Source organism: Myotis brandtii, unplaced genomic scaffold (genome assembly GCF_000412655.1).
Source record: "Myotis brandtii unplaced genomic scaffold, ASM41265v1 scaffold76, whole genome shotgun sequence".
Classification (NCBI taxonomy): domain Eukaryota; kingdom Metazoa; phylum Chordata; class Mammalia; order Chiroptera; family Vespertilionidae; genus Myotis; species Myotis brandtii.
In genome coordinates this window covers 160,724-186,458 of record NW_005371037.1, presented here as the reverse complement: position 1 = coordinate 186,458, position 25,735 = coordinate 160,724, and the positions used below count along the sequence as shown (strand labels likewise).

At 46.5% G+C, this 25,735-nt stretch overlaps 1 protein-coding gene across 3 annotated transcripts in view; it reads left to right on the top strand.

The window, feature by feature from the left end:
* Positions 1–25,735, top strand: part of AMOTL1 (angiomotin like 1) — a 148,794-nt gene that overhangs the window by 106,563 nt on the left and 16,496 nt on the right. For all 3 annotated transcript variants that reach the window (XM_005883056.2, XM_005883058.2, XM_005883057.2), the window contains 3 exons: positions 2,867–3,011; positions 4,334–4,423; positions 24,484–24,629. In XM_005883056.2, the coding sequence (XP_005883118.2) occupies positions 2,867–3,011; positions 4,334–4,423; positions 24,484–24,629 (381 nt within the window). The remainder of the gene's footprint in view (positions 1–2,866; positions 3,012–4,333; positions 4,424–24,483; positions 24,630–25,735) is intronic.

Genomic DNA, 25,735 nt, shown 5'->3' with positions numbered 1-25,735 from the left:
CAAAATTCAAATCTTGCGTGAATTTTGGGACACCCTATAGTTACCCTAGTTCACGCTTTGTCATCAGTCACTGAGCTGTTTACATTAGCTTCTTCCTTGGACTTCTTTTCTCCTGCCTTGTCTCCCCACCCCCACTCTCCAACCCCATCCTTAATTTATCTCTGTAAAACCTCAGTTAAGACCATGCTGCCCTTCTGCTTATATGGGTGTGTGTCCTCCCATAATTCTCCCTGGCCCACAAAGTCCTTCCACTTGGCCCTGGCTCCTACCACTTGCCCCTCACGCTCATCAGAGACATGCACTTTCATGGCTTGGCCTTGGCTCAGGTCCTGTCTTCTGCCTGGGATGCCAACGCCCTTTGGCCTTTTCTTTTCCGCTTGGCAAATCCCTATTCATCCCTCAAGACTCATTTTCAATGGCATTTTCTCTGAAATTTTATCTAAAGAAACTCCTCTCAGCCCTGCAAAATGACCTTGCCGCCCAGCTCCATCATAGCATTACACCACCACACCCCTTATGACTTTGCTTTACTGAAGTGGATGTGTCTGGGTGCAGGCCATCTCTAGACATTGAGTTCCTAAGACCAGGTATCCTTGGCACCCAGACACACAGTGAGTATACAGTGAACACCTGTTAAGATATGTTTTGTTTATAGGAACCTCAGCAGGGACTTCTGATCAGGGCAATTGGGGTGCCTGCCTCATGGTGACATAGCTCTCCAGTGGAGACCAAAAACATGGTGCAAGTCTCTTGGTGCCCAATGAGGGACGCCAGTGCTCTCAACCCTGCCTGCCTTGCCTCTGGTTCCGACTTTTAGCAATACATCAAGGTTCTGTGTTTGCAGGCACTCTTTATCCTTTCTCTGGCATTTATTTAGGTCACACAACACTAAAACGGGATTTATTGATAGCTACTTCAGAAACTCACTAGTAAGTTAAACTCCTGTTACCACAGTTAGAGCTACCTCTTATAGATTTATTTATGCCGCAGATTAAATGCTTTCCCAGTTACAGCTCTTGATTTAGTGAAATATAAAAAAAGAGCAACAACAAAAAAATGGTTTAATCCCATATTTTTCAATTCCTTCATACAAAGAGATTGTCTGTGGTACATTTGTTTATAATTAGCTTCAAGTCCATTAATCCTTTATATAGATAGTTTCATAGGAAAAGAAGTAAAAATGCTAAGTAAAGCAGAATCTCCTCAAGTGGGTTTTATGTTCCTTTGGGGATGGGAACATAAAAGGAAGTTTTCTGGATGAGCACTGTACTTGGAGTCTGGAAATTTGGGTTCCAGTTGTGGTCCTTTAGTTGTTCTGTATTTAATATTTTCCCTTATGTTAACTGGGAATAATAATCTATATATATATAAAACCCTAAACCACTAGACGACCGGCCAGTAACTATGACATGTACTGACCACCAGGGGGCAAACGCTCAATGCAGGAGCTGCCCCCTGGTGGTCAGTGCGCTCCCACAGTGGGAGCGCCGCTCAGCTGACCGATAGACACCAGACACTGGGCTCATGGCTGGCTAGCGCAGCTGCGCTGGCACAAGCCTCTCCCGCCTACTCGGCAGCACTACTGAGTGGCAGCAGGCACAGCGGGGCCCAGGTGAGCAGGAGTGGCGTGGCACTTGGCCCTGGCTGGGGCTCCTCTCCTGCTGCCTGCTGCTTCACACACTACTACATCCCTCGAGGGGTCCCAGATTGCAAGAGGGCACAGGCCAGGCTGAGGAACCCCACCGGTGCACAGATCCGTGTACCAGGCCTCTAGTAATAGTTGTAAATTGCTGTACAAAATATAAGAGGCTTAAGTTGTGTTTAAATTCACCCTTTCTGGAATTGGTACAGAGAGATTTTTCCAAGGTGACATCAGATGGTCCACCCAGACTTGTGAGTCTGCTATTTGTGGGACCCTAATGTAGCCCTCAGAAGGCAGACGGGGGTGGGGGTGAAATTGATTACACCATTTGGTAGACATGAAACTTGAGATGCAGAAAAGGCCACATTGAAGATACAGCTTTCACACTTGGAATGTCAAAGAGGCAGTGTAGACCGAGCCAGTGTGTCTCAGTGGTTGAGCGTTGACCTATGAACCAGGAGGTCACGGTTCAAATCCTAGTCAGGGCATATGCCCAGGTTGTGGGCTTGATCCCCAGTAAGGGGTGTGCATGAGGCAGCTGATCAATGATTCTCTCTCATCATTGACGTTTCTATCTCTGTCTCTCTCTGTCTCCCTTCCTCTCTCTGAAATCAATAACCCCACCGGTGCACAGATCCGTGTACCAGGCCTCTAGTAATAGTTGTAAATTGCTGTACAAAATATAAGAGGCTTAAGTTGTGTTTAAATTCACCCTTTCTGGAATTGGTACAGAGAGATTTTTCCAAGGTGACATCAGATGGTCCACCCAGACTTGTGAGTCTGCTATTTGCAGGACCCTAATGTAGCCCTCAGAAGGCAGACGGGGGTGGGGGTGAAATTGATTACACCATTTGGTAGACATGAAACTTGAGATGCAGAAAAGGCCACATTGAAGATACAGCTTTCACACTTGGAATGTCAAAGAGGCAGTGTAGACCGAGCCAGTGTGTCTCAGTGGTTGAGCGTTGACCTATGAACCAGGAGGTCACGGTTCAAATCCTAGTCAGGGCATATGCCCAGGTTGTGGGCTCGATCCCCAGTAAGGGGTGTGCATGAGGCAGCTGATCAATGATTCTCTCTCATCATTGACGTTTCTATCTCTGTCTCTCTCTGTCTCCCTTCCTCTCTCTGAAATCAATATAAACATTTTTTTAAAGAGTTGGTGTAACTCAGGCACCGATGGGAATGTCAGAGTCCCACTTTCATGTCACTTCTTTCTTGTAGTTTGAAAAAGAACTTCAGAGGATTTCGGAAGCCTATGAGAGTCTGGTCAAGTCCACCACCAAGCGAGAGTCACTGGACAAGGCGATGAGAAACAAACTGGAGGGCGAGATTCGAAGACTTTACGACTTCAACAGGGACCTCCGAGGCACGTCAGCTTCCGTTCATGTTTTCTCTCTGTCCCAAAGCGCTCTGTGATCAACAGCCTGACTTCAGGTCCCAACTGTGTGAGATAACCTTGGAAATTCCAGCCACCTGGGAAAGGGCTCTCAGAGAGCGGAATTGTTCCTTTCTGCCTTGTAGGGTGTAGGTTTCAGCACCGAGCCTGAGAAGTGACAGCCTATATGCAAAGTGAGGGAGTGGGTGTGTAGCTGCTTCTGGCTTGAAAAGTACTGACTGTGACTTGTGACTTGTGACTATGTGAGTGGCAACTTTGAAAAGAGTGTTAGATGCACAGCTCTTCCCACACATGCTGAGTCATTTGGTAGCATGCTGTAAAAGCCAAAGCTGAACACTTGCTTGGTATAGTATAGAAGACAGACTAGACGTGTCCCTCTGGTGGAAAAATAAAGGCCAATAGGCCGACAGATGTGTATCTATAATAATAAAAGCGTAATATGCTAATTAGACCGGACAGCCTTCGGATGAAACCAGGGAAACCCAGGTCCCAGGTGCCTGCCGGTGCCGGCAGCTGGGGGAAGAAAGGCGTACTCTTGCACGAATTTCGTGCATGGGGCCTCTAGTATATGTATATACTTCCCCAAAACTAGGAGTCACCTGCTACAGGGTTTTGGCAACCTCCAACCTACAGAATAACTCAATGCATAAAATTTAACTTAACTTTCAATCAGCCAAGCCATTTTTCAGTTGCCTTGTATGTAATCTCTAGATCCTACTTTTTCTACTATTACAAATCTCTATCTTGCATATCGTGTACATTCAATGAAGACCTGTTAAGCCGAATTATTTAATGGAATAAATGAAAATTTGCCAGGTGCTTTGAGCAAATGTAGAACTAACTGTGTAGAATCTTAATCCATTGGGTCATTTTGTCCTTTTTTGTTATTTAATTGTTGTTCTAAGATACAGGTAGCATTTGTGGGCTAAAACGGAGGGCTCATGGTCAGGGTTAGACTAGGGCTGGGTTTGGGGCCAAGGAGTCAACCCTTTGCAAGGACTTCAAATCAGAGGTTTATTTATAGGCAGCAAAGTGGTTTTTCTTGGAATCTGTTCTTAGCTGCCCCCTGCTGGTGCGCATCTTGGCATTCCATTGCATGAAGGCACAGTGTGGCATCTGAAGACTTCTTTTGACATTTTGGGATGTATTGTTCCTCCCCAAAAGTTGTTCAGTTTGGGGCTCCTGCCTGAGCATCTTTTCATACCCAGCTCTTGGCTCCCCCGTCATTTCTCAGTTGATGACGACTTAGATCCATACACATTTCTTCATAATCCTTTTCTCTCTGTGCACAGATCGACTGGAGACTGCCAACAGGCAGCTGTCCAGCAGGGAGTATGACGGCCATGAAGACAGAGCCGTGGAGGGCCTGTACGCTTCCCAGAGTGAGTCTCCATGTTTATCCATCCCAACGTTGGTATTTTCAAAACCTAGGGGCCTGAACAAAGAATCGTGTTAATTTTAAGTAGGTTTTGTGCTGTGTACCTTTGGGGTTTTGTAATTTAGCACATAAGCCGTTGGGCCTCCTAGGTCTGCCAGAGATTAAGCCAAAGTTATTGGGTATTATTTCAGTAATGTTTATTCTGACCTTCTGACCTGGGCCACCTGAAGGACCACATCATATATCTGCATATGTGACTCTCGTTGCCAAAAAATCACTGAGCCCGTGTCTGCCCAGAATGAAATAAACAGCGGCTTCCCGTGCCTCCAGATTATTGGGAGAATATTGTGTTAATTTCACCAAAGGCAAATGGGTTTTGAGAAACCATCGGTCAGGGTTAGGATTTCTGCAAATCCATTATACAGGTCAGAAATGTAAAAATACAACTTCCTTTTTTTAAGGCTGTTTAGAAAACTGAATTCATTTCTCTGGCATAAATCTCAACAACATGGTGAGTTAAGTGTTTACTAACTAAAGACAGTTCAAGGAACAATGTCACTTACCTGACATTGACCATCCATGTCGGGTGGTGGTGGAATTCTGATGCCAGTCCTTCGGTACAGCCCTGCATTTTCAAGGCGGGGAAATCATTGGTGACATTTTCAAGGTGTAGTCCTGTTTGGTTGGGTTAAGCTCCTTTGTTTCCCCCACATTTACTCCTGATTGCACTCCAGGGATTAGTCCCAGCTTCATTTTTAAGTTTTGTTTTGGCGGACGGACACTCGTGCTGTCCATCCAGGCCTTCTGTATCAGAGGCTTCCTCGTCGTCTTGCAGCAGTTGAGCTGCCCTGTGCTCCAGGTTCCCATGAAGAGCTCCATCGGCATCTTGAATTATTTACTTTCCTACAGAATGTGTCTCTTCCTGAGGGTACAGCAGCTTTACCACCTCCTCTGAGCTTTCCTTTGAAAAATGAGTCACCTGTGTACCTGCGTGTCGTCCCTGGCTGTCGGGTGATCAGCTGCCTGAGTAGACTCGGTGTCCTTGTGGTAGTTCTGCCAGCAATGTCGCTCTGCTGATCCTCTGCCTTATGTCAGGGGACATCGTCCTCTCACTTAGTTCAGGTCAAAGTGGGAAATCCAGTTAGTCCCATCTGGCCTCTTAAGCCCATGGCTGTGCTCATGGAATGACGGGGTTTGGTGTTGTGTGAGTTCAGAAGATCAAACATTAACGATGCCGGCCAAGAGGCTCTTCCGGCTTTATGGCAATGATTTGTTCTGTGTGAGCATGCTCCATTGTGCTCCAAAGGCAGAAACAGAGTCCAGAGGCATTTTTCAACTGTTTACAGGTATCTCATTGTTGACATGTGATATCATTGAATCTAGGCAGGGCATTTGAAGCAAGTTTGCTAATAGTGATATCGAAGCAATTTTTTATTGCCTGTCTCTACAGGACACTTCGTGCCATAGTCACGCTTTATAATTGTTTGCATTAGCTTTTCCTCTCCTAGTGTGGGGAAGAGATGGACTTGGTATGTTATTTCAAATTTACAGATAGGTATTTTTCTTAGTGAGTCGTAAGAACTCTTTATATGTTAAGGAAATTAGCATGTCTCCTGCCATCTGTGTTGCCGCTACTTCCCCCAGTTGTTTTTTTACCTTTGATGATAATGTCCTTTAGTTTACAGATTTTTTTAGTAACTATATTTATGCCTTCTAGATTTTATGTTATGCTCAGATATGCTTCTTCCCACTCCAAGATTATAAAAAATATGCACCTATATTTTTTTCAAGTGTGTTTATGAATTTATTGTTTGCAAGACTTATATTTTAGAAGTTTGTTAGGAACAGTACAAGAGACATTCATTAGGAACTAACCTGGAGGCAAGGAGACAAATAACAGGTATTTTAGTACCTGGGCAAGAGAGGTAGAGGTCTTAACTAAGACAGAAGTAGTAATGGAGAGTAGGGGAAGATAAGCAAGTGACAATTAGGGACTTGGTGACCAGTTGAATAAGACAGTAAAAGAGAGACAGGAGTGTGACTAGAACAATCAGGAGGAAGGAACACGATGGGATTAAATAATAAGTTGAAGTTTGAACCTGTGGAGTCACCTCACACAGCGGCCCATAGCTAAGTGAGCAAGTATAATAGCAATAGGTGCAGACATGCCCAGAAGGCTAGTGATGGGCGATGCTTTCTGTCAGACTCATTTTAGCATGTGGGTACAGAATGGCAGGCATGAATTACTGCCTCGCTTCAGAGTTATTAATGTGTTTCATGATCTACATATTCTTTTGAAACTCTATTATTAGAGCACTTGCCAAATGCCTTATAACCATAATTATTCACATTGCGCACTCCAGAGGAGCCAACCTTCTCAAGTGAGTCTTTTGAAATGCTAGCCTTTGGCTGAGAGAAAGGCAGGCCTTCCAAGCAGAGTAGTGATTTCTCTGGGTAATGCCTCGCAAGGAGCTGAGGCTCAGTTGGGAAGCCTCTGACAAACACCTTGGCCAGTGGAAAAGTGAGAAGGAAAGTCAGAGGAGAGAATAGCACGTTTGGCTCTTTTGCTAGGTGTTCATGGGGAAGCTAAGCATTCAGTCCAAGAACACCCAACACACTCTCGCAGAATGAGCTGTCGGTAGGAGCTCTGTAACACCTCTTAGTTAATGGAAGGGGAAGGTCCTTCCTGGCCTGATTTCTAAATTTCCCTGCTGTCCAGGGCAGTTTTCCTTCAAACACTGAGCTCTGCTCTTTAGTTGGAGCCTGATGAAGGCCTTGGTGCAGTGCCTGGGCAGTCGCCACTGAGCTGTGCAGGTTGGGGGAACGTTAAACAGGGCGATGATTGTGCTCCTCTTGGTTAGGCGATGGCTCTGAGTTAAAAATCTCACTGGATTAAGTGCTTAGGACTTTGAGGACTGTGACAAATTGTTTTCTCTATACATCCTAGTATTGCATTCAGAGTTTTGTGTGTTTGTTTTCTGCTTTTGCTTGCTTGTTGTTGTTTTTTCAAATATTTTTGCAGCCAAATTGCTCTTGAAAAACAAGACATCCTATTTGGTCTGGCTGTGCTTTGTGTGTTTGTTTTCTGCTTTTGCTTGCTTGTTGTTTTTTTTCAAATATTTTTGCAGCCAAATTGCTCCTGAAAAACAAGACATCCTGTTTGGTCTGACTGTGTGTCTTTGTCTTTTAACTTCTTTAACTTACTGAGATTTCTGCTTCTTCTGTTCGTTTATTTGTCATACACACGCACATGCACACACACCAGAGTCCTGGAAATGTCTGTCATCATTCACTTTTAGCACTGTCTTCTCAGTAAGTGAGACTTTTTAATCGTTTCTTTCTGAAAAATTGATGACTGAAGAATTTCCATCATCATTAGATCAGAAAACCAAAAATAAAATATTAGATGTGGGGAAACTAGGTGGGTAGAGGGACTCTTACTAGTTTCTTGGGTTGAGTAGGAGCTGATTAGCTCTGGCATGCTTGTGTTATTCCAGGATAAAACCAAGTTGTGTTCCAGGACACCCAAGAACTTACCTCCACCCCTTTGGGGTTCTTTGGGCCATATGGGTTCAACATATTTGGTTAAAATTAAGTCTTTGTGAGTTGGATTCTAGCTGTTAAACTGTATCTCTCTCAAAGAAAGAGATTTTTTTGAGCATTCATTTATTCATTTAAATTGATGAGTTATGTGTGTAAATGAGTCCGAACTCATATATACTTTGGATTTTCCTCATAATTCCCATGGGTTTAAAAGTTAACAACAAAAGAATGTGTGGGACCACCTTGTTTTAAAAATAATAGTAATTTTCCCTGGCCGGTGTAGCTCAGTTGGTTGGGCGTGTCATCCCATGCACCGAAAGGTTGCCGGTTCGTTCGATTCCCTGTCAGGGCACATGACATGGTTATGGGCTCAATCCCCAGTAGGAGATTAGCTGTTCCATGTTGCACTCTCACATCGATGTTTCTCTCTCTCTTTCTCGCCCTCTTCCTTTCTCTCTAAATATCAATAAAAATATATTAAGAAAATAATAGTAATTTAACATTTTCAGTGAATCTTCTAATCATCTTCTTACCCTTGGATCTTATTTTAGGTAATTTGGTTTTCTGTCTCTTATAGAACATAAAAGAGACTAAAATAATTTTCTATAAGCGAATCCCTCTGGCTATTTTTGTATTTCTATAAGGGCCCGTGTGAAGCAGAAATTACGGTGACATAAACATGAATTCCATTGACCTACATGGAGCACAAGGCGGTTACTCTGAATCCCCATTGGGTTTCATTGCACCTTCTGTGGGTTTCTCTCAGGCGTCGTCAGGGAGGACGGGTTAGATGTGGTCACATATGGGCCCACTGGTTTACCTCCTGTGGGCTGCCAGCGCTTGCAGCTCCTCCCGAGTCCCTGCAAAGCTCCTATTACAGCACCTCCTCTCTCTGCGTTCTGTAGGGGCACCCTTTAGTTGCATGGAACTCCTCCACTCAGTGGTTGAGTGTCGACCTATGAACCAGGAGATCATGGTTTGGTTCCGGGTCAGGGCATATGCCCGGGTTCTGGGTTCGATCCAGCCATACAGGAGGCAGCTAATCAGTGATTCTTTCTCATCGTTGATGTTTCTATCTCTCTCTCCCTCTCCCTTCCTCTCTGAAATCAATAAAAATATATTTTAATAAAAATCATTATTTTTAACTCAATATTTCCTCATCATATTGGGAGATATACCCAAGTTATTCTGTTATTTCAAGGCATTTGGCAAAATTATTTTTTTAAAACTGCTATCAGAATAGAAGCATCTTAAGAATGCTTGAATTCTTCTTTGCCTGCCTTCTTCCCTCCTTCCTTTTTTGTCCAAGTAGGAGGATATCCAGGGAACCTTTCACTATTAGGTACTTGTCATGAAAATTGGTGTAATATAGTTGATCTCTGACTCCTTTGACTTCTCTTTTATTCTGATGGAGATGTGTTGGAGGTAACCGTTGGCTGTGGTATCGAAAGGTTTTTAGAGCAGCGGCCAGATGCTCACACTGGCCAATCCATGGACCATGCCAGACACCCAGACCCACCTGGGCAAAGGGGAAGGAATTGTCCGTGGAGCCTGCCAAGGTGGTATCATTTAAATCAAGAACATTTCCTGGCCTTAAGTTAACTGATCCTCTTTAAAGATAATCCCCTACATTTAGTGGGACTGTGCAGCTCCATGAAGTGAACAGTTTTGTAGGCATGGCCTCAAGCAAATAATTTTGGAACAGTTGCTGCATCTTCTAAGGCCTGGGCTCTCACTGACATGCTCCTGACCTGAAGGTAGATGCCCGATCTCCCTGAACTTCCATTTCCTCTAAACAGAGGGATAAATCTGCTCATTCAGCCAGTAGAGCTCAGAGGAAGAACCAGAGCTAGAAAGTGTGAAGAAGACTTTATAAAACACATTTATTCTGCAACACTTCTTCCTGCTCCTTACTTCCTTCCTCCATCTATTTTAGCACTCACCTTTTCCGGAAGGACCTGCCCGTTTTCAGGGTTGGGGGGTGGTCTGTGTTCCCAGAGAATGCTGGCGTGGCTTAGCGAGCCTTCCTGGATTTGGGAAGCAGAGCATGCGAATGCTTAAGCCACTTGTTCAATCTTGACAGGCAGCACTGGGAAACTTCAAACCCACATGACAGCCAGAAGTGCCCCAGAGCTTCAGGGCATCTGTTTATGCTCCATCAAATCTTCTCCCAAGTGTGAAAGTCAGTGTGACTCAGTGAGGCTGGTTTTCTGTGCTTAAAGGCTCAGAGCTGGTTAAAGAACTGTCTCCCGGTCACGTGTTGGTATCAGGGCTCCAGCAAGTGCACATGACTTATGATTGATTATTGGCTTGGCTTTCCTGCTTGGAGATGGAATAGTCAAGTGTCTTAAACTTTATTACAGTCCCCGGTCCTTGCACTGCAAGGCTAGTGGGATGGATGGAGTAAGCCCAGACTGGAAAGCATACTAGAGTTCATTCCCATTTCATGTGGCATCCAGGAGCCCTCACGTTCCCTGCCAGTTCAGAGCCGGGAAATCCACGTCCAGGTCTCAGCTTAGATGTGAATAAGTAACTGTTGGCTGTGCTTGTTCTGTCTTCCCTGACTAAACTGCATGCACCAGGGGGCAGGGGCCCTGTCTGACACCCTCACCTTTGTGGTCCCATGTCATATGCTTCCAGAACCTGGCACTTAGGGGCATTTCATAAATATTTGTTGGATATTGAATGACGTGATAGTCATTATTATTTATTCTAATAATGGGCTACTTCCTGTGAGCTAGCTTCCTGTGGGCCACAGGGCAGCAAACGTTTTCTGTGAAGCGCCAGGTGGTAAGTGATCTCAGGCCACAGCCACTCAGCTCTGCCCTGTAGCCAAAAGCCCCACAGATGGTCTGTAAACAAGTGGGAGCGACCGAGTTCCAGTGAAACGTTATTTATGGAATCAGGCTGTGGGTGGACCTGGCCTGCAGGCCATGGCGGGCTGACCCCTATTCCCATCATGGAAGGAAGAGAAAGAAGGAACCTGAGCATAAGGAGGATGAAAAAGAAAGAACTGCAGAAGTTCTCTAGATCTTATTTTGTAAATTGCCTAATTTATAAATTAGGATGCAATTGGCATTCTTTCCTGGGAGAGTTTCATGGTCATTTTATATATACTAGAGGTCCGGTGCATGAAATTCATGCATGGGAGAGGGGGTCCCCTCAGCCCAGCCTGCACCCTCTCCAATCCAGGACCCCTCTCACAATATGGGACCACTGGCTCTTAACTGCTCAACTGCCTGCCTGCCTGATTATCCCTAACTGACCCCCCTGCTGGCCTGGTCACCCCCAACTGCACCCCCTCATGGCCTGGCCACCCCTAACTGTCCCCCCGCTGGTGTGGTTGCCTCTTACTGCCCCCCCTGCCAACCTGGTCACCCCCAACTTCCCCTCCCTGCTGGCCTGGTCACCCCCAACTGCCTCCCCACTGCCGGTGCACGAAATTCATGCCCCGGGGGAGGGTGTGTCCCTTAGCCCGACCTGTACCCTCTCCAATCTGGGATCCCTCTCACAATCTGGGATTGCTGGCTCCTAACCGCTCACCTGCCTGCCTGCCTGATTGCCCCTAACCACTCTGCCTGCCGACCTGCTTGCCCCCAACTGCCCCCCGCCAGCCTAATCCCCCCCAACTACCCCCCCGCTGGCCTGGTCATCCCATGCAGCCTGCTGTTCAGTCGTGTGGTTGTCCCTCACTAACCCCCCTGCCAGCCTGGTCATAGGCAGCCCTCTTGTGAGGGTGTGATGGTCAATTTGCATATCACCTCTTTATTAAATAGGATATATATTTCAGAGAGGAAGAGAGAGAGAGAGAGAAATCAATGATAAGAGAGAATCACTGATCTGCTGCCTCCTGCATGCCCCCTACTGGGGATTGAACCCACAACTGGGAATTGAACCATGACCTCCTGGTTTATAGGTTCATGCTCAACCATTGAGCCACACCAGCTGGGCTCACGGTCATCTTTTCCTGAAGCCCTAATCAGGTGAGCTATACCATTTTCATTTTAGATAAACAGACACATGCAAATGTAGTCACAGTCCTTAGTTACCCAGTTGGGATCCAAAATTGGTTAATGATGAAAGATAGGGCTGGGCAGGACTAGCCCTGAGGTCTGTAGTTAACTGCTGGATAGTGAGGTCTTTAGGGGTGCCTCTCAGCAGTGCCATATGTCTTACCATAAGCATCCTACTGTGAGATGGGGTCTGCGGATCTTAAATACCAGGGCTGGGGAGCACCTTAAAGGTCACAAGTCTGGCCTCTACAGTGCATGTGTCCTCTGAACTTGAGCTCATTAAAAGGCCATTTGATTGCACTGGGAATGACAGATTCTCCAGAGGCTGTTGGTTTGATGGTTAAAAGTTTATCCTCGGGTGGAGTTGCAGGATGGCTCCTGTTTGATCCCCTTTAGGTCCTGTTTCAGGCTGGCCTGCTCTGGTCATTTTACAACAGTAACGGCTGCCAGCACTCATCGAGCACTTTCTGTGAGCCGAGCACTCAGCTATTGTCTCTATCAGGTATTTCACAGGTGAAGGCGCTGAGGCACAGGAAAGTTGAGTAACTTGTCCCAGGTCATCAAGCTGGTGAGTAGAGCAGACGGGTTTTGAACTCAGGCCATTCTAAGACTGGAGCCCAAAGTCATACTGAGCTGTTGCAGGGGAGCCACCGCTTGTGTGCCGGGGTGGTGCAGAGACGTGCTAATGTGAGAGGTGGCAACTGTGAACTTCAGTAGTTTTAGAACTCATTGAGCGTGGCCTTCATGTTTCACTGATGAAGAAACTGCAACCAAGAATGAAACTGCAACCAAGAATGATCGAATAGTTTGTCCTTAGTTGGCTCTGGGGGTGATGAAAATTTTCACATTTTTACCCCTAGAAGTATCAGGGCAGTAAGTGAATGTTAAATAATTTTTGTACTAAAAGTCTTCTTTGGATTCAAATTATTTAGCCCAGTACTGTGACTTAGTAGTAAGGTACCCATTTCTCCTCAGGTGAGTTCTACCTACTGGAATTCACAATTTGTCCTTCTGGTTTCTACATTTGTCTTTGAACCAGAGCCAATTATAGTAAAAGGCCTTGTTTGATAATCTAGTGTACCTCTTCAGATACAAAAACAAAATTGTTGAGACCAGAATAGAGTTTAGAGTCTTTAAAAACACTTTTCTCAAAATGTCTATGAAATGAAAGCTTTTGTTCTCTGAATGATAAAAATAAGCAGTATGCAATGAGTGACTCTGTGATGTCCGTCCTGTCAGTTTGTTTTTAAAACTATTTTGGGCTCATGAATTGCAGTGAGGGCAGGCAGCTATATCTTAATGGAATGCGAAACTTTGAGGGACAAAGTGTTTGTTTTAAGTCCAGGAAATTTGGTCTTAGACCATTAAACATAAGCTTGCGTCTGTTACTAATTTTCTTTTTTGCTTACAAAAGATTGGTTTGGTAGAAAAAAGAGGGGGGAAAAAACAGAGCAAGTTACAAAAATGATCATGGGAGGGGTTGCAGAAGTTAACGAAAGGGAGAAAATATAATTGCAGGCAACACATTGCTTTTTCCCTGATCAACCCAAAATGAACTGCTTTTTTATCCACATATAACCATTTCCCCAGCATGAACTTCGATCTTTGGGCCAAGTTTGGGGGTTAAGCCATTCAAAGGACCCATTTAAAAAACTTAGTTCTATATGTGCGTATTCTAATAATGCCCCAACACCTTATTTCAAACAAACCTAGGAATATAATTAATAATACATACCTATAAATATCTAGGTATTTATTTAGATTTGTTTACATACAACAAAATAAGTACTTATATACAATAAAATAAATGTGCACATTCTAAGGGTACAGTGTGGGGAAATGCAGCCACCGCCACAGTCGAGGCGTAGCACCTGCCGCGCCTGTGGAGTTCCTTTCCTCTCCACGTGAGCTGCACTCCCACCATCTGTCTGCACTAGTTCACTCTTCACTGCCTTCAGATCATTGCTCTTTGTTCTATGTCCAAGTTTTACGGTTGTTTCCTGCGTGGGGAGCCAAACCGTCTGGTAGGGTCTTACTTTGTCATCCCTGGAAATAGAAGTGTCTGTTGTATATCTTTTTATATTAAGGAAAGAGAAGGCCAAAAAAGGACCTGTTCTGTGGTGGTTATGGAAAGTTTAAGTCTTCAGGTTTGTTTTCTAAGTGATTCCCGAATAGGTTTCTAGTCAAAACCATCTGCCCTGTGCATCCTATTTTTATGTGGCATTATTAACTCGTCGCCCAATTTGTTATTAAGCTGTCAGCAGTGATATGGAAGCCGCCGGACATTTTTATTTTAGGTAAAAAAGAAAATAAAGTGGAAGGTTGAGCAGTACATATGGAAGCTGAGCTGGATGGATGGATATATATTCAGTCAAGCAAGTTTGCAAGCTACATATGTAAAAAAAACAAAAAACGACGTTTTAAAAAAACTCAGTTACACCTCAATGCATAAGTACAGTTTTTAGAAATAAAATGCAATAGGATATGGGTCAGAGAAAATTACTACATTCAAGACAACTTCTACTGATATTCAAATACCAGTAAATATTTTACCAAATCTTACCTGCGATATATTTCTTTTGGTGCTACACACTCACTTTGTAGCCTAGATACTAAAGAGCAATAGGTAAATTTTATAACGCTAACAAAAATACTGTGTGAAGACCAAAATGTTCTCCTCCGTTAGGTCAATAGAAGTGTTGGTGGTTGGGCTTATTACTTTCCAATGATAAGTGTCTGAAAACAGTCATTTTTAAAATTTTAGTTTAAAGACTGAGTTAGAATATGGTCCTGTATCAACAGCATCCTCTTATTCGATAAACTGTTGCCTACACTTGTTGCATCTCTTCATACAGGAGGCGCTTCCGCTATCTTAGATTCTTCAAATCCTGCAGAGCTAGAAGGGTGTAGACACGCGCTGAAGTGCGTCGGTGAGGGAGGATGGGACAGGCTGACTCACCTCTGTGCCTGGGATACAGGCAGCAGGTGGCCAGCACTCGTTAGAGAAGCACTGCTCCCACCTGAAGTGCATTGTGGGGCCTCCTGTCCAGGGGAGACCTGCCATTGAAGGGATCAGGAAAGCTGCATGAGTGTGTGGCCTTTAGGGCGGGCCTTGAAAACGGATCCGTCTTTTGGAGTGATTTTGCTGCCACAGTACTATGTAAAAGGGGAAATTGCTATTTTCCTCTTAAATTGGGGCAACAAAGTTTGAATAAACCTTCACATGTCAGGCTTTGTCTCACTTTCTCATATGGATTCATCGCCAGAAGATTTCTTCCCTGCATTTTTACAGTAGCCATTTCCACAAACCTTTGTTCCTTTTTGTAATGTCTGATCCAGAGGCTCTGAAACTCGGAACACTTGTTTAAAAGAAAGCTTTCTTGGAAGCCCCAAATGTAAAATGCATAAAAGCTGAAGATCATTTTGGATCAGACAGGGGTGCGTTGTTTTAGCTCCACCTCATTCCTGCTGGTCCCCGACATCGCTTCCCCGCCCCCCAAATGTAAAATGCATAAAAGCTGAAGATCATTTTGGTTCAGACAGGGGTGCGATTTTTTTTTAGCTCTACCTCATTCCTGCTGGTCCCGGACATCGCTCTCCCCCTCCCTTCCTTCTCTCTCTCCCAGGGCTCTGCAGGACAGTTTGGTTTGCGCTCCTGTTTTTAATATTCCTTATTACAAAACTCATTTAAAAACAGTTCTCTCTCCCAGCCATCTAAGACAAGCCCTCACTGGAGTGTTCCTGTGTTTGTTAATAGACTTAGTCAGCTGCCCACTTATAATCTATGTCTCCAGTTGCCTGGCGGAACCACGCAACCTGCAGTGGCCTACAGGGGCCGTGTAGAGCTAAAGACCCTTCCCAGAAACAACAGGGTTCCTTACCTGAGAAACTTTATCAGCAACATTGTAAAAGACGTCGAAAAGCCAAGCCGGGGGCTCGTGGGTTAGCTTTGTATTATATTGCCTTTTCATTGCTGAGTTGATGAATTGTGTCCCCTTTCACGTGGTTTTGCATCCCATAAGCCTCATGTGAACAGATAACTCTTAAATGATGTGAACAGTGCTCTGTTCGGTTTAGTTTGAGGGGAGTCTCTTTCTGGGTTCATCAGTTTGACCTCATAGGGGTGAGGGAGTGAGAGCAGATGTCAAGAATGAGCTCTTGAGGGTGGACTGTCTTTGAGGTAGGATGAGCCGAAATAGTTTTGCAAATAGCGAAGTAAATGAAATTCTTTCCCATTGACTTCCCACTCCCACAACCTCAGAGAAAAGAAATTCCTTTTGGTGTCCACAACATTGTCCACATGGATCTGGCTCTTCAAGTAGATGGTAGCCGCCCCGTGGAGTGGACTCCTTGCCAGCATCTGTTCCGTATTACAAGATACGGTGTCAGGGAGCTCTGAGCCGAAGGATCCTTGAGGAAGGAGCAGGAGGAGAGATTTTAGGGAGAGATACTATGGCAAATAAGTGTTCCGACATCTTTTCATGAGAGAGAACCCATGCATCAGCATTGTGGAGAGGTTTCTCGTTACCAGAATTAATGCATTAGTGTTAGTCAGCATCATCTAAGGCAGTGGTTCTCAACCTTCTGGCCCTTTAAATACAGTTCCTCATGTTGTGACCCAATCATAAAATTATTTTCGTTGCTACTTCATAACTGTAATGTTGCTACTGTTATGAATCGTAATGTAAATATCTGATATGCAGGATGGTCTTAGGTGACCCCTGTGAAAGGGTCATTCGACCGCCAAAGGGGTTGCGACCCACAGGTTGAGAACCGCTGGTCTAAGGCTTTACCAAATACCAAGTCCTCTTGGTGGAGAAGGGAGTAGAGGTGTAAAGAAAAAAGGAGAGGGTTCTAGTGATGTTTTTATTACAAAAGGAAAAACCCGCTTGAGCTAGCTTAAGCCCAGAGCAAGGACTGTTTTTGAAGTGCACGGGTGTGTGAAGGAGCCCCAGGCAGGACGGGCAGGTAGGCCTCACAAGGCTAGGGGCCAGGGCTGGCATGTCTGAGAATCAGGTGTAGTTTGTACTTAAGAGTCTGTGTGTGTCTCTCTGTTTGTAACCCTCTCTCCCTGTAACCATGGGCTCTCATCCACTTTTCTCCATCCATCTGCTTGATTCTTCGTTTTCTACAGCACGGCTTTCTCTGTTCTCTAACGCACATGCTGGATGTGGCTGCTAGCCCAAGAGCCAGGTGGCCTGTCTGCATCACCACCTCTCCCAGGCTCCTACTGGCACATCCCCAGACGAGAGACTCTGATTGGCCCAGCTTGGGTCACGTGGCCCTTCAGGTTTGACCCTGTCGAATGGGAGTGGTGGGCAGGGGCAGATGAGAAGGGCTTAGCACTGCAGGCATGGCTACTTCCCAGAACTTTGTATATAGGGCTGCGGTCGATAGCTCTTCAAAACAGAGTGTTTTCTGAGCAGACATGTGAACACTGTCTGCTCCGTATGGATCTCCAGATTAGGAAGCACTTGCCTCTGGCAGGCCCTCTCCTGGTGAACCTCCAGTGCTGATAGGGGGGTTGGCAAACAGACCCCTAAATGCAAACAGACGGCCCGGGCCCTGTTAGCCACCTGCAACCTCAGCCTCCCTACCCAGCCTCTCCTTCATCTATGATGGTGGTTCTCAACCTTGGCTGCACATTAGAATCACCTGGGAATCTTTTTAAAATCCTGATTTCTGGGCCTCATCCTCTGGAAATTCTGTTTCTTTGTTACTAATGTTGTGGCCCTCCCTACCCCATAACAAAGAAATAGAATTTCCGGAGGATGGGGCCCAGAAATCAGGATTTTAAAAAGATTCCCAGGTGATTCTAATGTGCAGCCAAGGTTCAGAACCACTGATCTATGGCCTCTTCTCTGGTTTCGTTCTTTAAGCTCTCTTTATTCAGAGAGGCCCAGGGATTATACTCCTAACATCAGTCTCATCTGTCATTGGCATTTTAGAGGTTGTCGGATCATACCTGCCTCCTCTTCCCTTAATTTGATGCCCACCATTCCCTCCTCCCGCATCCAAGGCCACCAGTACCTCCTTGAGAAATGCCAGAGAAACGACTGCAGAACCAGGTGCCCAAGTGGGCTCTTCCTGCATTGCTGTGTGAGCACATGGGATTCAGAGCTTGAACAGGATTAGCTTAGTCTGTGTTTATGTGTACAGACTCACACACACACTCACACACACACACACACACACACACACACACACACACAATCCAGGACAGATGTGAACCTGTGAAGAACCGGCCGGTTGAAAGGTCCAACCTTGGTTCCAGTTGAAAGAAGAGAGGAGGGAGCAGAAGACCCGTCCTTTACCTTCCGAGCATTCCCGGGGATGAGTCACCCTTCGGTCAGGCTGGCAGCAGCTGGACTCCTCTGTCCCTCCAGCTCTATTGAGCTTGGGGGAAACTCATCAAAAACCTTTACTTGAGGAAAGGCCTAGAAATGGATTCCTATTTGAGAAGGGCCAGGTTAAAGCTTTGCCCTCCTCATGAGTTCCAGCTGTAAGTTGGAAACACTGAGTTAAAAACTAGCAGTGCCACCCTGGCCAGTGTGGCTCAGTGGTTTGGGCATCGTCCTGTGCACCAAAAGGTTGCCGGTTTGATCCCCAGTTGGGGGTGTGCAGGAGGCAGCCGATCAATGTTTCTTTCTCCTTCCCTCTCCCTTCCTCACCCTCTTGCTCTCTAAAAATCAATAAAAAATATTTTTTTAAAAAAACACAAAACTAGCACAACAACACATGGTGCCTTGACACCCCACTGTTGGTCCCCACACATGCCCAGCCCAGCCCACGGTATTTCTTGACAGGTTACCAGGGCCCACCATCCTGTGGTTCGGCCAGCAGTTAAGCTTGGTGCTCAAATAGTAATTCAGAAACAGCTTCAACAGGCTGTCCACAGTGGGCCTTACCCAGAACTGGCAAAGGGGAGGGTCAGATACAAAGGGAGCATCATTGATTACCGGGCCCAGTTCTAGTTTCTGTCCACTCTGCTCCTTCCTCACGCAGATAGACTAACCTATGGGGGGAGGCACAACAGCAGCTGCCATTGGCTTTGTGCAAGTGTGATAGCCCATTGCACTTCCGTTTCCTCCGCTGTCACATGGAGTTGTTGTGAGGATTAAGTGAAGTTCAGTTGTAAAGTTCGAGGCACAGTGTCTGGGATGTAGTAAGCCCCCAGTAATACATGTTAGCTGTTATGTGGCAAGCCCAGTGGTAGGTATTTTGCAGAGAGTCCTTTTAATCCTCACAACAGTCCTGCAACATCGATCTTATGAGCTCCATCTGAAGAGATGGAGGCACAGAGGTGAAGCCACATGTCCAAGGTGAGCCAGTAGTGAAGGTGCCAGAACCACACCTGGTCGGCCCGGGTACAAAGCCTGTGCCATCGCTGTGGTTTCCAGAGTAAACAGTGTAGGAGCAGGCATCTCTGTGTCAGTGGGCCCGGAGCCATCAGGCTAAACAACTCCCCACTCCACGCAGCCCAGGGTAATTCATATCCACTGAGTAAACAGACCATTCCGGGCAAGAGTTCCCTTGTGTCAACTTGCCTGTTCTAGGAATTCTCAATATATACACTGGAGCCCAACCAAAAATTCAGTGTGAGGCTGGTCTTTCTTGAGATCCCTCCCAAGGGGCTTAGCTAATGATAAACCGAAAGGACCTTCCGATGAGGTGGTTTCACTCATGGGACTCTCCCTTGACATCTCCCAAGAGGTGCCTTTTCAATGGCTCTGACATACCTCAGCCCCCAAGTCTCCAGGGAGTTAAAGAGGCACAGGTAGTCCACCTTATGGGCTCCCTGCTTTGACACCCCCTCCCCTTCCCCCTGGCCTGAATTAGATGTCCTCTGTGTTCTCATAGCACCCCGTGCCGATGCCCTTGCCTCGCTTCCCACCCAATTGAGCACAGAACGCTATGTCCTGCTCACCTGCAGTCCCAGAAATTATCAGACTTTTCAAAGCAACCGCAGTAACCACAGCATTGTGATAGTTAACATCTACTGGACACTTACTATGTGCATTTGGAAGCAGGTACTGTTGTGATCCTCACTTTCAAAGCAAGGAAACTGAAGCTCAAAGAAGTGCTTTTGCTTCCAAAGTCACAAAACCATAAGTAGTGGAGCTGGATCGGAACCCAGGCAGCTTGATTCTGGATCCATGCTTTTAACCAGGACTCTGTGATGTTTCCACGTAGTAGATGCTTAATTAATTGATAATTTGCAAGTGGATACACATGTGGGTGTACTTGCTGTATTTTGAGAAATATGACATGACCCGTGACGTACTTAAATCTGTGCAATAATGAGCTGTGTTATAGTTGAGCTCCTCTATACTTCCTGCTTCTGTCCTGCCATTCTCTATCTCTGCGCGCTTGCTCAGGGGAGGCGGTTAGAGCCAGGCTTGTGACATGGCCTAGATGAGAATGCGAGTTCTGGCTCTCCCATTGATGAGCATCACTTCTGTGGACACGTTAGTTATCCTTTCTTAGCGTCATTTTCCTCAACTGGAAATGGGAATAATAACGGTGCCTACCTCTTACAGTAAACTTAAAGGAATAACATAAAGGGAATAGTATGTCACCACTTTGGAACATGGTCATTCAACATACATGAGCAGGTTTAGTTATTGTTACCACTGTTGTCACAAATGGTTGTTTTTAAAACTTGATTATCGCCCTAACTGGTTTGGCTCAGTGGATAGAGCGTCAGCATGTGGACTGAAAGGCCCCAGGTTCGATTCTGGTCAAGGGCATGTACCTTGGTTGCGGGCACATCCCCAGTAGGAGGTGTGCAGGAGGCAGCTGATTGATGTTTCTCTTTCATCAATGTTTCTAACTCTCTATCTCTCTCCCTTCCTCTCTGTAAAAAATCAATAAAATATATTTTAAAAAATTTATTATCAAGAGCACTACTTCCTGTCAGTGGACCAGGAGCTCTGAGCCAGGGCGGGGGATACTAAGTGGCACGCTTCAGTCTAAAGTCTAAAGTCACCCAACTCAGACAGTGTTTTCACCCATGAATTCCAGAGGCTACAAAGCATTCCAGATCTAACAGAGTTCATCCAGTACCCACATCTTTGTCCTGTAGTGTACACTGAGGTTCCGGCAGCCTGGGCAGAGAAGGGAACCGGATGTCCATGGTCTGTACCAGCCATCTGCTGCGTGGTGGCCGCACAGGTGGAGGGGATAGCTGTGTAACAAGGGCCTAATACCGAACATCTTGCAAGAATTGCCATTTATTGCCCTAACCGGTTTGACTCAGTGGATAGAGCGTTGGCCTGCAGACTGAAGGGTCCCAGGTTCGGTTCCAGTCAAGGGCATGTACCTTGGTTGCGGGCACATACCATTTGCAACAGCATGGATGGAACTGGAGAGCATTATGCTAAGCGAAATAAGCCAGTCGGAGAAAGATAAATATCACATGATCTCACTCATATGTGGGATATAATGATCAACATAATTTGATGAACAAGAATAGATTGATCTAGAAACAAATGGTACGGGGAGGGGGGTTAGAGAGCAACCAAAGGACTTATATGCATGCACGTTAGCATAACCAATGGACACAGACACTGGGGCGGTGGGGGCTTGCCCCGGGTGGGAATGGCTGGGGGGGGGGGGTCAATTGGGGGAAAAGGAGACATATGTAAAACTTTAGACAATAAAAAAAAAAAGAGTTGGTACATTTGGCAATGATGGTAGAAAGTCATTTATTCATTCAACAACATTTACTGAGCCAGGCAGTGTTCTAGGCTCAGGGAATCAATAATGACCCAAGCAGATAAAGTGTTAGATATTTAGGTTCTTTCATACTTTGTATGCATTATCGCCATCCACAGAGTCAGCACAGCACTGCCATGTAGTGTTATTCTTCCCATTTGATGATGAGGGAGCTGAGGCTCTGAGAGGTCAGATACTGCACCTCGGAGCTGCCAAGGGATGAGCCTGGGATGTGAATCCAGTTCTTCCTGATGCCGAAGTCCACTCTTGAGCACAATGTGATACTGCCGAGCAAGGGAAGAGCGAGTGCTGGAGCGTGCTTGTGTGTGCGTGCGTGCGTGCGTGCGTGCATGTGTGTGTGTGCGTGCATGCATGTGTGTGTGTGCGTGCGTACATTGTGTGTGTCGTGCGTGCGTGCGTGCGTGCATGTGTGTGTGTGCGTGTGTGTGCATGCATGTGTGTGTGTGTGCACGTGCGTACATTGTGTGTGTATGCATGCGTGCGTGTGTGTGTGTGCGCGCGCTGGGGGGTGGTATCTGTTAATTCAGAAATGTAAACAGCTGTCGTCGTGACACAGCGATGATTGTGATCATCGATTTGCAAACTGCTAGAAGCCCTGGTTGTGGCTTCTAGTCTTGAGCTCAGTCTACCATTTCACTGCTTCTGGTCAAAATCAATGTGTCCTTGGCTGCCTCCAGCAGAGAGAACTCTTAGGCTGATGTTGATAAGCAGGTAGAAGCTCTGAGATCCCGTGGTTCATTCCCAGGCCTGCCTGCTGAGTAACTTCTGGGTGCCCGTGGGCACCATGCCCATTGAGAGGATGTCCACGCCCAGGGAGCTGGGGCGCCAATGTTAGGGGCTGTGCACAGAAGAGTGAAGTGCCCTGGTCCCCGGGCTGCTCAGGGTGTGGATGGTGGGGCCCAGAGCCTGTTCCCCACGGACTGGGAAGGAAGTTTCAGAGGCAGCATTTCAAATGCCACTGAAGCGGGGGAAGGGATGGCTGGACATCGCAGTGGAGCAAAAAGAGCCCAAGAGGAGTGTTCTGTTCTGGGCGGGGTCTCTGGGGCCTCATTTTGTTTCCACCGGATGCTACTGTTTCTAGGCAGCACGGCCATTACTTAGCTTCCAGGGCTGCTCACTCCTTCCGTCAGTCCCGAGGCTGTCCCATTGCACACTGACCCCATTGACGTACCTCACAATGCTGGGCCGTGCAGGCCAGCAGGAAGCTCATGGCCATGGGACATGAGAGGACTGGGATTCTGGCCCTGGCCCCGCCCCAGCGCGTGGGGGCATCTGGGACAAGTGCCTTCGCTCCTGGGCTTTCCTTTTCTTACTCTTAAAGCGAAAGGGGTGCAACTGGATGGTGATGTTTCCTATGATCTCCTCCGGCTCTAAGATTGTGCGTTTGCTACCTGGGTATTTACAGCCTTAAAGCGTCCTTTTCATCCTCGTGTCCTGCTGTCACATTTGCTGCTCCTTAAGCACAGCGTTTTTCCTATTGCTTCAGTGCCCATACGGCTAGTCCTCACTGTTGGTAACTATTGTTAAGTTAATGTGTGACTATTGCAGGAAATCATGAAGGAATGAAGCCCCTGTCACATGCTGGTGTCGCTTGCAGACGGTGGTTCCCTGTGTTTCAGTGTGGTTGACAGGAGGACTGAGATATCCAGTGTGGGCACATAAAGTCAATTCCTAACCATTGCTGCTGCTGCTGCTGCTTACTGACATGCTGCTTTCTAAAAATATGGGATAGTGTGCATAGGACTTGTAACCACTTTTTTTCAATAACGGGGTTTTTTTCCCCTCATGTCTCTAATATTCACTCATTTTAATGGTGGCATCCTGTCCCACAATCGGGCTCACAGTAGTTTATTCAACCAAACCCTTAGTCTTACACATTCAGCCCAATCAAGCTTTTCCATATTATAAACAACATATCTAACCATTCTAACTCATTTGAAAAATAAAATGTATTGCTTTGCCACAGGAAAAATGTTTTCACTAAATGATTCTGATCCCGTGACACCATCGGCCCTGCCCGCTTAGTGAGACGGGAGGTGGGACGCCTACAGGAGGGCGGGCGGACGTGCTGGGCACGGGCAGACACAATCTCCTCTCAATGGGCATGAGACGGGAGGTGGGACGCCTACAGGAGGGCGGGCGGACGTGCTGGGCACGGGCAGACAGGATCTCCATCCGTTACACCGTCGGGGAGAGGAAAGCCCTTTCCCTAAACCCAAAGCAATGCCCTTTTCTTTCCTGGACTGAAGAAGGGGAACATGTGGGGCCAGGTCCTGTGGGACGAGGATCCAACCAGAGAAGGGAGGCCCAGCTGGGAGCGCCCTTCTGCTGTCTGGCCTCGGACCAAGAGCTTCGACTTCTGGACCCCGGCTTATTTTTCTGTGAATGAGAATATTAGTGCCGTTGTTAGTGCCGCCTGCCCTTCACCCCTGGTTTGGAAGATGGAAACTGGGGAGGTTGTAAGCATAACATGGAATCGTAGGTAAAGAGTTAATTTGCAGCCTTAGAGGAAATGTACAGAAGTGAGTTACTGGGAACGTGGGGTCCCTGGTTCGTCTCTGGAACTGAGTGTGTCTAGAGTTAACAGTGCTGGTTGAGAAAGCCTTCACCTCACACACCACAGCTATTAAGAGGGAGCAAAGGCAGTAACTCGACCCTCTGCTCTTTCCATGCTTCTTGTTTTTAATCGTTGCCAGATGTAGACTGGCAGTGAGCCCAGAGGGGAACACTTTTTCTGATAGATGTAGTTTTGTTTTTGTCTCCCTTCTAGACAAAGAATTCTTGAAGGAAAAGGAGAAGTTAGAAATGGAGTTAGCAGCAGTGAGGACTGCAAGCGAGGACCACCGGAGACACATTGAAATCCTGGACCAGGCTCTGAGCAATGCGCAGGCCAGGGTCATCAAGCTGGAAGAAGAGGTGAGACGGGGTGGGAGGATTGGCGGCGGGGGAGGTGGGGGGAGAAGGAGGACAGAGCCCTGAGGGCCTCCATTTCCATTTTCTAACCAAGCACCTTCAACTAGAGCCAACTCCAAGGAGTTGAGTTGGGGTGGAGGGAAAGGGGGGAATGTAGGAGATCTCCCAAATAAAAATTAATAAAAACAGACTTGATCCAACCCAGAGCCAGGCAAAATATGAACGGCACACATGAATACCATCAGCAGAAAGCTCACCCTCAGCCTGCAGCCCCGCCTGCAGCCCGCTGGTTGGCATGTGTTCAGGGCTAGACATAAGTGGGAGGACTGGAAACCACTGGTTCTGTACAGAAAACAGACTAACAATTTTTCAAAAAATAGTTCAATTACTCTGTCTTTGGACTCCTGATAGCATTAAGAAAGGCAAAAGTCCTCCGTGGGGTGGAGCAGGGGTGGCTTTCAACAAGCCTGTCTCCAGTTTTCAGAAGTGGGCTCGGCCTGCAATGACTCCCCCACCCCCCAGATCCAGGAAAGTGTGATCCCACGTAAGCATTGTGGATTAGTAGTTTCTGATGAGATTAACCCTTTAGATTGTTTTGTGAGGTAGACCTTTTCCTTTACTCCTGGCTGTGGAGGTAGAATGTCCCCTTCTGAGGTCTGAGTGAGGGGATTCAGGCTGTAGACAGTGTCAGAAAAGGAGACGAGGTCTGGCCGGGTAGGCAGGAGCCATGTGGACAGTAGGAGCCCCCAGTCTGGAGGACGCATGGCCCGGATGGTCTACGCAGAGTGCTTTGCTTGGTGCCCGACATGCAGAAAACAGTGCCGTGATTAGTTCAACTGTTGCTGCTGCTGTTGAAAATAAAAAGCTGTTCCTTCAGAAACATCTCCTGATGCCAGGTCACTCAGTGTCTCAGCAAACTTCAAGGTTAAAGCAGCTGAAGGGGAAGACTGTTAAGTCTACCAGGGTCTTGTCCATGAGGAGCCTTTTCAACCCTGTAAGTCCTGTGTAGAAACCGTGTGAATGCTAGCATGAGCCATCCCAGGCAGCAGCCTCACTGCATCTTCCTTGTCACCACGGAGGAACTCGTCAGGTAGGAAAGCATGTGCCCA